Genomic DNA, 11,339 nt, shown 5'->3' with positions numbered 1-11,339 from the left:
TTGTCACATGTACATTATTTATAGTATAGAGAAGAATTATAAATAGTCACATTATTGTTGGACGGGCGAGGAATGTTGTTAATAGAAAAATACTCTTGTAAGGAACAAAAACTGGCAAATTACAACTTTATTCACTTATGCGTACTACTTGTCTTATAGTTACGATTCTAGGCCTCAGAAATTCGAAAATAAAATGAAATATACGCGGATCGGTTGACTAAATCTGATTAAGCTAGAGCGCTTGAAACCTTTCGATATCGTGATAAAGAATCTTTTTGTACAATTGCATTGCGTAGTTGAAAAATTGATTGCGTGTATCGAACAATCGTCGCGTTTATTCGTTTTCAAATACGTTGGATATTTTAATTTTGAAAGCGTAGACGAAAATCGTTGTCCGACGAGCAATATTTTGTTCGTAAACGCAAAAATGAGAAACAACAATTAATCGGTGCTGTTCGAAATTTTTTTTAGCACCTTAAATATTTGATAAAAATGATATCGTGCGCTTTATTTTTATGTACCTTTATTGTAAAATTATCGTCGTTACGTTTCGGTTCTCAGACTTATTTCGTTAAATCAACCGTAACAGGTAATATCGAAAAGTTCGAAACATAAATTTAGTATGAAAAAATGTCTTTTCTTTTTCCTGCCGTTCAGACGAAACGAACCGTGCAATCGTTCAAGTTTCTTCATCGTTATTCTTATAATCTGGTTGACTCGTTCAATGCCATACGTATGTCTACGTCGCGGCTCTCTTTGTACTATGTCACTGCTAAGTGTGCTAAATATACATATAATTACAATAATAAATAATAAATCACGTTCTGTACACTTTTCTAGGAACTTTCTACTTTCAACTATGTTAATTCACAGAAGACATTGATTTACTCCAGAAACTTCCAAGCGATTACGAGGTATCGAGATCCAACTTTGAATAACAGGTACGAAAAATGATAACGCTTAGAGAGGTGAGAACGTACGCCCGAAGCCGAGTACGATGACCGTACGAGTTTCTCATGTGTAATAAATATAACGCGGTAACAATATGAAACAATCAATGTATATCTCACGTATGCGAGGACCATTCTGAACATTCTTTATAAAAAATAATACATTATGAATATTATAATGCGTGCGGGAAATAAAGATCGTAAATTAATATACTTCATACAGTGCGGTATTTTGAAAGGTTGAATGAAACGATTCGAATGTTTGAAAGAATAAGGTATTGGAAAATAGAGCCGTTTAAAAATGTTACCAATCTTCAGAATAGTCCTACTCTCCCCACTCGTATACACATCGAAAACAATTATAAATATATTAAAAAATACTCGAGGCGTGAACTTTAGACCACCAGCATAACAATGATCCCCAAGTAGATATATCCACGGGGAATAACCATTTTTTTCTTTGTTTTTCATTAACTTGCAACTGTACAGTTATTCGTTTCCCTACGTCTACTATAACAATGAATAGAAATGCCATTAGAGATATGTATTTTACCGATGATTCATCTAAAAATGTAAGAGAGAACGTCTCTGTCGCGCGTGATCGAAATTACAGCAAGACTCGAGAGAGTTGATGCTTGCTTTATTCGAGAAAAAAAAAATAAATAAAAATAAAAATACAACGATCACCATCATTCGGAGCAAAAAAGGGACGACCGAATATTTGAGCACGCGTTGTAAAATTATACACGTCGTAAAGTATGCGCATTAAAGTCTCCCTAACAGGCCATTTCGGCGAAGACAATCGACTCGAATTATTATTATTCATCGTTAAAACAGCGGTGTAAAATTTCATTGGAAAACATGATCGTTTTGCCGCGGCTAGAAATCGGTACATGGATATAATACAGACGACATTTGCGCTCTTGCTATTCTATGTGAGCATGTTAACACTTTTCACTTTTGATTTAACATCTAAAACATGCGCAAAGTACACTTCTTTAACTCTTAATATCGTATATTATTACGAACGACCGAATTGAACCGAATGGTCGTGCACGTAAGCGTTTCTGGTTCGCGAAGAACTGTTCCATTGCGACGTTTGCGTTACAAAGTACGATTTGCACAGAGAAACGTGATCGAGTAGGCAACTTTCCGGTAGTAAAATTACGTCTGATATAAATAAACGAAGACAATTAGGTGAATTCGATTTTAAACTCAACGGACGGAGAGCCGATTCGCTTATTTAATTCCACCATCATGATTTATTGTTGAACTAAATTTTATAAGTCAATTATATGAAGAAATTTCGTCTGAGTATTTTATAATTTGCATCAGAGTCGTAATTGTTGAGCGTACGGATTTTCTTTCTTTTTCGAAAAATTTTTCGCGTTATGGTCGGAAGAATACAAAATTGGGTAAAAAATCTAACGTTCAACCAATACAAGAAATCGAAAAGTAAAAATAAAGTCCGTATGCTTAACGATAGTGACACTGATGCATATTATAAAACATATTTCTTGTTTGATTCTAGATGGTTTAATGATTAGATATCTTTTCTAAATATTTCTTAAAATAATGTACTCATCTTTAAACAAAATTTTCCAAAGTTATCTTATTTTTTTGGCTTGTCATCCTGTAGCTCAATCCTTAAGGGATCACACCACTATAAAAAGGTTGAAAAAATCAACCAACTTGAACAATGATATTCCAGACCTAACACCATATAATTCCGAAGAAAGTTTAAGATCGAAACTCCGTAAAGGGCAGTTATCGTGTCGCGGAAAGAAGCTACTACCAAGTAGCTATGAAGAATGCCCTTGAAAGATGCACACGATGCAGGAGGACTCTGTATTTTCGTCCATATTTATTAATATTATTATTAGTCATTAGTTAACGAGATACGAAATCGTTAGAATAATAAATAATCTTTTACAAAAATTCTGATCGCCAAATCTGAATTCTATTCACGGGTATTCTTTTCAGCCTTCCAGTGTATTCGTTCACGTTTCCCTAAGCCACTTCCGTTTTGATTTCGAGGAGGTAGTCCGGGCCTCGTCTATCTAATGCCTCCTATTACAACGATATTATCTAATTGTACTAAGACACTCAGCAGATGAACGAACACTCGTATCGTTTCGAGGGACTTTGCGATGTCAAATTTGAAAGCGGGCGGCTTCTTACGAAACGATGACGATCCCTTGATTATTTGTAAACCGGTCGCGTGATTGTATTTGCTATGCCATTTAATGCACACGCGTTTCGCGACACGCAAAGCTATTCTAGTTAAACAAGATTAGGCGAGGGGGAGGAAGTTAACAGGGCCGTGTGTGACTAGAGTTACAATTTAATTATACGAAATGTTTTTTTTCTCAGCGAACGAGGAAAAAAGCATATTGCCTAAAGATTTATTTGCTCTTATCATTATTGTTATCCTTATCATTATCGTTTGTATTGTTCTCGTGTTTCTTGTCTGCTGATCACGTTATTTTCGAATTTGTCCGTCAAGATCCGTTTCCTCGATTTTTATTCCTCCGTTACTCTCGCGTACCGACGTCTTTAACTCCCAGTATCATCTAGTTCGATTTGTTCCTCTTCAACGCTAATGTTTAACCGTAATAATATCTTCTAAATTTGTATACACGCTTCGGAATTTACGGGCTCTTCTCGAAAATATGTATTTCTTCGCATTATATATTACTCGGATTAATTTCTATTTATTTTAATAATCGAACATACGTCACTCTCTTAAAATTATAAACGTTTCCATCATTCCCTTGTATTTACACGACAGGCTGAACCGATAACGTTTTGCTAGCGTCATTGTTCCATCCGAATGGAGATGCACGGCCCTGCGAAGACGTACAGAGACTAAAACGGTGTTTCGAAACGAGAAACATCGATACGGTGATCACGAAGTGATTTTTTTTATCTACATATGCGGCATAGAAAGTGGATGCTACACAGAGAAAGGGTTACGCTACGACGAGAAATGATGTTCCTGAGGAAGACAATTGGTGTCGGTGCCTTTGTAACCGTGACTGTTCGTTTTTGCCTTTCGTTTCTCCTCGGTGCCCGATTTTTTCACTTTGTACGGACGTAACGAGCATATAAGCATCGTTTGGCTGTCCTTCGAGGACCCTTCTATCCTCGATTTCAATCTTTTCCGTTCTTCCTTGTTCTTGTTCTCCGTCGTTGTCTCCTCTTGCGTGTGGCTCTCTTCTGGAAAGACACGAACGATTACTTTCCAATCAGCGAACCAAACGATCTCGTGGACGAATCTAAAGATAGGCGAACCAAGTACCTTCGAGGACGTCGTCGAATATCGACCTGTTGTTCTTTTCTTCGGTCTGATCAGTTTCGTCCTCTCTCTCGACGTTATTGTTTGTACGGAAAATCGACTCGAGGACCTGTCTGGAGAGCAACGGCGAAACAGGTTGTTGTTTTGCCCTCGTCCCGTCCACGTTCGTGAAAATGCTGCACGTGCTCGTCTCGTTGTCGCACATGCTTATCGTGGAAGCGTTGTCGGTGATCAGCTTCTCCGTGTCCGAATCCCCGGCGTTGCTGTAGTAATTATTGCTGCTCTCGGACTTCTTCAGTATCGACTTCGAGACCCGGTGTCTGTCTATGAAAGGCACACCCTCGCTGTCTATGGAATCGGCGGACAGGGATAGCTTGCTCTCGGTGCTCGTTCCTGAAATTTACCTTCGATGACCTGCATATACAGTGCTTCGGAGTACTGCGTTGACCCAGAATATAAGAGAAATCGATATGGAAGGTGAATTGACAGGTAGACGTGACTCGAATAGTTTTCAAAGCCACTAAACGCGTTTCAGTGGAGGATTCGATATGTTACGCGAAATGTACTGCGGAAATTATTAAAATTAGGTTCTGAAGACAGTTGTAATATCACAGACGGGGTATACGAGTAGACCTCATATCCAATGTACACATTACATTTTCGGTCAGGAATTTTTTTCTCGAAACTGTGTGGGATATCGGGGGTATGTGTATTTACCAAAAATGATTGTAATTGACCCCAGCAGCTAAAAATAATTTTTCCAGAACGAATTAAAATTTTTTTTTTCGCATCCTAGCAGATCCTGCCCCAGACGACGTGATATTGGGATATTAATACAACTATCGATAATTTGATGAAATTATTATGCTAAATTAGATGCATTTACCCTATCGTTAGTGTAGGGAAGGGTCTACGTTTCCGTGTTCTTCGAGGAAACGATTGTTTTAGAAATAACGACAGCCACCCACCTGTATAGTGTCTAGGCCCGCAGCCGGACCCAAACAGATGATGATTTAGGATTCTGGTGGCTGAAGCCAAGCTGCTATTGGTCGTTGCGAACGGTCTGCCCCCGCGGAGCCCTCCGTAATAATTGTTGTTTTCCGCGGTGTCCTCTTTCGTGACATTACGACCCCCTATGCTTTCCTGGTCGCTGATAAATTGCGTGCGTAGTCTCACGCTCTGCAATCAGCCGCGCGGTATAAATAATACGCGAACATTTTTTTCGTTAACACACGCAACAAATGCACACATTTCCATTTCTCCTCGAGAAATCAACAGAAGCGACGTATAGGATTCCCGCGGTGGTAAACAAAGAAAGAAAATAAATAAAGAAAAAAGACACTCATAGGGACGCTCTACGAGTCCTTTCTGATCCAGAATGAAGAAAATCGGACGATCACGAGCAAACATGACAAGCTTCCTCTTTTAGTGGGTACGATGAGTGATTATGTTCGTAAAAACTGTACGATTCTATAACAACTTTAGGATCACAAAAATGTTACGAGCCTTTTCAGTTTATTGGATAATATCGTAAAAAAAATAGACATCTTCTTAATCGCTTAATGCGAACGTTTTTGTTTTAACACGAGGTTCGAGTTACCAGCACACCCCTGAAGGATAATTATTCTTAATTGCCGAATGATGCGTATAGTTTTCGTGTATGTACAGATTAGGGTGAAAGGAGTGCGTCGAGTGGATAATGCACGCGATCAGGATGGCGAACAAGCGGGGCAGTGTCGATGAACGTGGAGCGTTATTGAAGCGTTAGTGTTCGTGACGCAAAATCAACGATACCGGAAATCGTTCTCCGAAACGTGTACGGCAAGTCGGTCACGCTGCAACTGTGGCCTTTTAATCAAGAGAAAGGACGGCCCCCGGGTAATCTGCTAGGACAAACGAGCCCTCTCTGTATTTTCTGTCTTTTCTTTGCTCACGGTTGCGTGCAAGATCGTGTGTGTGCAACCCCCTTCTGGCAAGCACCGGGACATTCGGTAATAGTACGTATCGCCATCGGCGATTTGTTCAACTGTACTCCGTTTGCGATCTTGACGGTTCGTGAAACTGAAAAAAGCAGTGATGATCCGCCGTCAGAGCTCGTGCAATTCAAACTGTACTCCTGATTAGCGCAGAAAACGTATTAAGTGGCGAGAGACAATATTTGGCAGACGAAACGGAACGGAACAAGCTTTGCGTGCGTGGAAAATGTTCAATAGGTGGCATCTAAAAGAAAAGAATGATTTTTGTACTGTTTTCTGAAAGAATGTCTGGAAAATTTTACGATGCAAGCGTGAAATTTTATTATCCTCGCGAATAATAGATCGTTTTATATGCAAAGCGCGTTACTTATTCACATTAATTAACACCATACTTCGTCGCCTTAATTAGTACCGTTTATCATGGCTAGCTTAACGAAGACTATTTATCACGACCACCGCAGTTCCAGGAATTATGTCCGCAATTTTTATCTACGCTACCAGTATACGAAAAACCGCTGGAACCTGTGTTAGCCATTTTGCATAACAAATAATTCAACGACAATGGAATGAAAAAGGAAATTATTTTTTAAACTTTCGAACGTATTTCAAGCGAATGTAAGCTAAGCATCGATTCGTCAAGATTCGTCGAAGGAATTACACTGCAGAGATCTAAGAAAGTGCAAAAGAATTTCGTACAGCGTGATTCGTGAATTCCAATGACCTAAAAAGCTGTCGAGTAACGAAACACGGGTGTTTCGTGTTGGTTATCGCGCGTTGCAGAAATGTAAAAGATAATGAAAGCGTTTTTAAAGCAAAGTCACGATAACTTAAGAAAAATCGTGCGTTCGCTGTTTCGGGTCTCAGTATCGATGCCTTGTAAACGTTCCTGTTACCTGAACATAGGGTTGGATGCCACAGATAGTGACAGAGGAATATAACATTAAATATTCATCATGCATGTTCAGGGTCCAGGCACCACGTGTTCGAAAAATTAAAAAATTAAACACGCCTGTATCAGTATTATAAAAATAACGTAGCTGAGGACTTTCAATAGTAATGTAAGAAAGACCATGTTTACATAGCCTATGGTATCTGCAAAGTACATCAAAATAGTTTAATAAACTATTTTGCATAGATTAAAAAATTGCATCGAACAGTGCAATCAAAATTATAAAGTTTCAATGATAGCTATTTTTATCCCTAATCGTTTCAGAGATGTAGCTTTTTTCAGTTGCGTGGGACACCCTATACGATTCACGAGAGAAAGGCGGGAATAATGAAATTTAAAAAATTCTTTATACAGGGTGTTCGGCCACCCCTGGGAAAAATTTTAATGGGGGATTCTAGAGGCCAAAATAAGACGAAAATCAAGAATACCAATTTGTCGATGGTGGCTTCGTTAAGAAGTTATTAACGTTTGAAGTTCCGCCAATACTCAATTTTTTTCTCGAAAGTGGGTAGGATTTCGAGGGTATGTCTAATGACCAAAAATGATTATAATTGATCTCTGCAATCAAAAATAATTTTTTTAGAACGATTTGAAATTTTTTTTTTTCGCCGAGAAATTTCACCACCTAGCCGAATTTTTTTCTCGAAGGAGGGTAGGATTTCGGGGATATGTGTATTCACCAAAAATGATTGTAATTGACCCCCGCAACCGAAAATAATTTCTCCAGAACGATTTGAAACTTTTCAATTTAATTGTTAATAAGGTTTTAACGAAGCCTCCATCAACAAGTTGGTATTCTTGATTTTCGTCTTATTTTGGGCTCTAGAATCTCCCATTAAAATTTTTCCCAGGGGTGACCGAACACCCTGTATATTTGTGACTATAGTCACCGATAGGATACAACGAGCGTGCAACGATGGTCGACTATAGTCACCGTTAGTGTCTAAAGGGTTAAAGCGTCCTCGTATTCCACGGATGGATGGAACAGCGTTTATTTTCACACGGACACCCGTGCAAAGGTTGACGATCGCAAAGGGCATCGACAAAGAACGAGGCAAGAAGACCCACCTGCTGGATACGAATTTTCCTATGCTTGGGCACCGCGTCGTTTAGGATAACTTTACTACCCTCGTTGAACGGTCGAACGTCCTTCAGCGACTCGACGCTCGGCGACGCGTCTCCACGGTTCACCTCGCCGGAAACGGATTTCTTTACCCTATTTCCGCACTTCTCCGCAGCTTCCAGGGGGTTCACGTAGAGATTATTAGTGTCCGTCTCCTCGGTGAGATCGCCCTGCGAAGTATCGCAATTAAATTACGCCGGTTGATCGCCGGATGCTGGGCCTTAACAGCCAAGGTACCCTATCATCCCCTATAAGATCGAATCAAATCAGGCTATTAACCCTTCAGCTGCGATACGTGTATTTATACGCTCTGAGAAAGTAGTAATTTATTTGCGAAGGACGTACACCGGGTGTCCCAGAATCAACGATAGGCAACCAAGGAGACCATTCTTCGTGGAAAAATAAATCGTAAACCTTTCGAAAAAATCAATTTTAAAAATGTACAAAATCGCATGTCCGATCTCCTTGTTTGTTTCATATTTTTTTCAGTACAGGAAAATTATATGAAATATCAAAAAATGGAGATACTATTTTTACACGCAATTAGCTTAAATGTAATTACTCTAATACACTACTGTAATTACGTATGATGGCTAGATACAATGTTCCTTCTTACGCAAGCTCCAAATTCTATACATATTTTCTACGACTTTTCATCGCGACGTTTATTGCGCTAGAAATTTTTAACCACTGTTACGGACTTGTTTCTTTTGGGAAATATGTTGAAGCGATTGTATGAGAGACAGAAAGCGCAAAGAAGAAGTAAAATAGTGGCAAACGTTGAAATGTACCAAACATTGACGAAACTAATTAAACATAAAGTAAGAGAAGGTACGCCGTTCCCAGATTATTTTCTTCCAAAAATTATACGCGTTCGTACTCTGCACCACATGCATACTTTCGTGAAATCAAATGGATCCTAAAACTAGGGCTACGGATGTTTTAAACTAAAACAGTTTCTAAACTAAACTTAATTCTATAAGGAGCATATCTTGAATCCTCTTCTCTGACAAAAGGATCGAGCAACATTTGTGGTACCGATTTGGATCAATATTTGCATATGCAACGAGTAGTGTATGTTGTGTATAAACACCTGCTAAAACATACTATGCATTCGGTGTATTGTTATACCCGGTGTGCACTAACCTTGTATTAAATTGAATCCTAATCCTACGAGAATGTGGCTTTGGAGCAGATACCAAGTTTGAGGCACTGTAGAGTTTGTAATATACAGAAATCAATCCTTCCTGTGATATAAATATTTTTCTATCTTAGTATTTCTTTTAACACTCAGAAGAAAATTTAAAGTCACTAATATTTAACTTGCAGAGCCTACAATTATTCAAATTTGTCACCCCAAGTGACATTCCAGTAGGATTAGGGTTAAAACATATCTGTAACACTAACGCAGCCTAATCCCTTCGTTAGATCGCCTAACACGAAATTTCACGATGCTACGTTTACTATTACATAGAAGACATGTCTCCGTCTAAACGACTAACATCAGAACACCCCGACAATTAATCAACTACTCATCGTGCGACGATAGGTATCGAAACAAAAATTCCGTTTCGTTGGAAGATTCTTTTTACGACTTTTAATTAAACACAGATATTGTACCTTATTGTTATCCGCCGTATGGCCAGCAGAAGAAACCTATAATAATTATTATTCGTTCTCGCCATTCGTTTCGAAAAAAATTTTCTATGAAATTATCGATGAAGGAAGAGAATTGCATTATAACGGAAAAGAAAACATTCAGCACAGAAAGTTATGATAAATCTGTACGTACTGAATCGATACCCGTACGGCGATAATTAAAATAACGCTTTGTGCAAAATATGCAAATAAATCTAGTCACATTGCATTATGCGTGATAAAGAACGATGTTCGAGAATGGACATTTTTGCTGTTCGTCGGGAAAGACACACGTTTATATAATTTGTAAGATTAATTTCATGCTTCGTAATAAGGATTCTACGCGGAAGGATTTGGACAAAGTCGTCCCATCGTTTCGGATACAATTTTGGGACTTAAAGAGCATTTCGAAACAGCGACTAGGCACGTTCGAGCTAAATATAACTAAATTGGTAATTTTAAAAATAGAGCAAGAGTGTCCCTGCAACATTAAAATAAAGAAAGCATACAACGATACGGAAGACTCGAGATCTATTAATACTTTGTAACACGGGAGAAGATTTATTATCAAAATACGCCATCCAAAAATAACATAAATGGAAATAAAAAGAAATTAATATCAATGGTGCAATTTTTTAAGAAAAAAGGAGCTTTCTAACACCTTAAAAATAAAAATGTTTTTTTTTCATAATTAGAAAACTATTATTTGGCAGTTACGAAGGAAGCCTCAATCTATTCTCCTTCAACCTACTTTCGCGGAACGGTAGTTCACAGGTATCCTGTTGCTACTAACTCGGTAATTTTGGAGACATACGTAATTATGGATATCAATTTGTGCCATCGAAATAATCGTGAAGCAATTATCATAAAGGTTCGTGTAGTTGTGATTGCGGGTTCAAATCTCGTTAATGCACTTCTCCCTTTTTCCTAATTGTACCCATTTACAATTGCATTAGCGATATGCACGGAATATAAAAACACGCGATGCCACAAAACCCACACAGAACGAATGCTTCCTTGCTGCAGTCGCGTTGTAGCTTTCGTTTTTTTTGGGAAAAAGCGACTCAATTTACGTTACTAATATTTTTCACGTAGCAGCAGTCTCTAATCTACCGTTCTGCGAAAGTGGGTTAAAATCGTGAGGGGGAATAGGTTGAGAGGTGCTCTCGTTAACCTCTTGCGTACCTCCACTCTGCAATTAGATCAGAAACAGAACCATCATCCGAACCAGCCGAGGATAAATCACATTAATTAGACGACTACTCGATCTAACACAACTTTCACGCGTATTTATTTCAACTTTTTGTGTCCTGATCGTACAAAATTAGGGGGTTGTTGGGTAATAAAAGCTTTTATCAATTTTTCTTTTCCAGCGTGGACCAGAAATGGCTATTTTCGAACATCG

At 38.5% G+C, this 11,339-nt stretch overlaps 1 protein-coding gene across 5 annotated transcripts in view; it reads right to left on the bottom strand.

Moving 5' to 3' along the window:
- Positions 1-95: 95 nt before the first annotated feature.
- Shab (Shaker cognate b) overlaps positions 96-11,339 on the bottom strand; it is a 44,157-nt gene continuing 32,913 nt past the window's right edge. For 2 of the 5 annotated variants that reach the window (XM_076783640.1, XM_076783642.1), the window contains 5 exons: positions 9,917-9,952; positions 8,242-8,466; positions 5,217-5,427; positions 4,252-4,641; positions 96-4,169 (listed from right to left, as the gene is read on the bottom strand). In XM_076783640.1, the coding sequence (XP_076639755.1) occupies positions 3,928-4,169; positions 4,252-4,641; positions 5,217-5,427; positions 8,242-8,466; positions 9,917-9,952 (1,104 nt within the window). In that variant the 3' untranslated portion in view covers positions 96-3,927. Of the gene's footprint in view, positions 4,170-4,251; positions 4,663-5,216; positions 5,428-6,042; positions 6,310-8,241; positions 8,467-9,916; positions 9,953-11,339 lie in introns of those variants that run through there. The other 3 variants (XM_076783641.1, XM_076783643.1, XR_013081805.1) reach the window with 3 other exon arrangements.

Source organism: Colletes latitarsis, chromosome 2, assembly GCF_051014445.1.
Source record: "Colletes latitarsis isolate SP2378_abdomen chromosome 2, iyColLati1, whole genome shotgun sequence".
In the NCBI taxonomy this organism is placed as follows: domain Eukaryota; kingdom Metazoa; phylum Arthropoda; class Insecta; order Hymenoptera; family Colletidae; genus Colletes; species Colletes latitarsis.
This window is presented reverse-complemented; position numbering and strand designations above follow the sequence as displayed.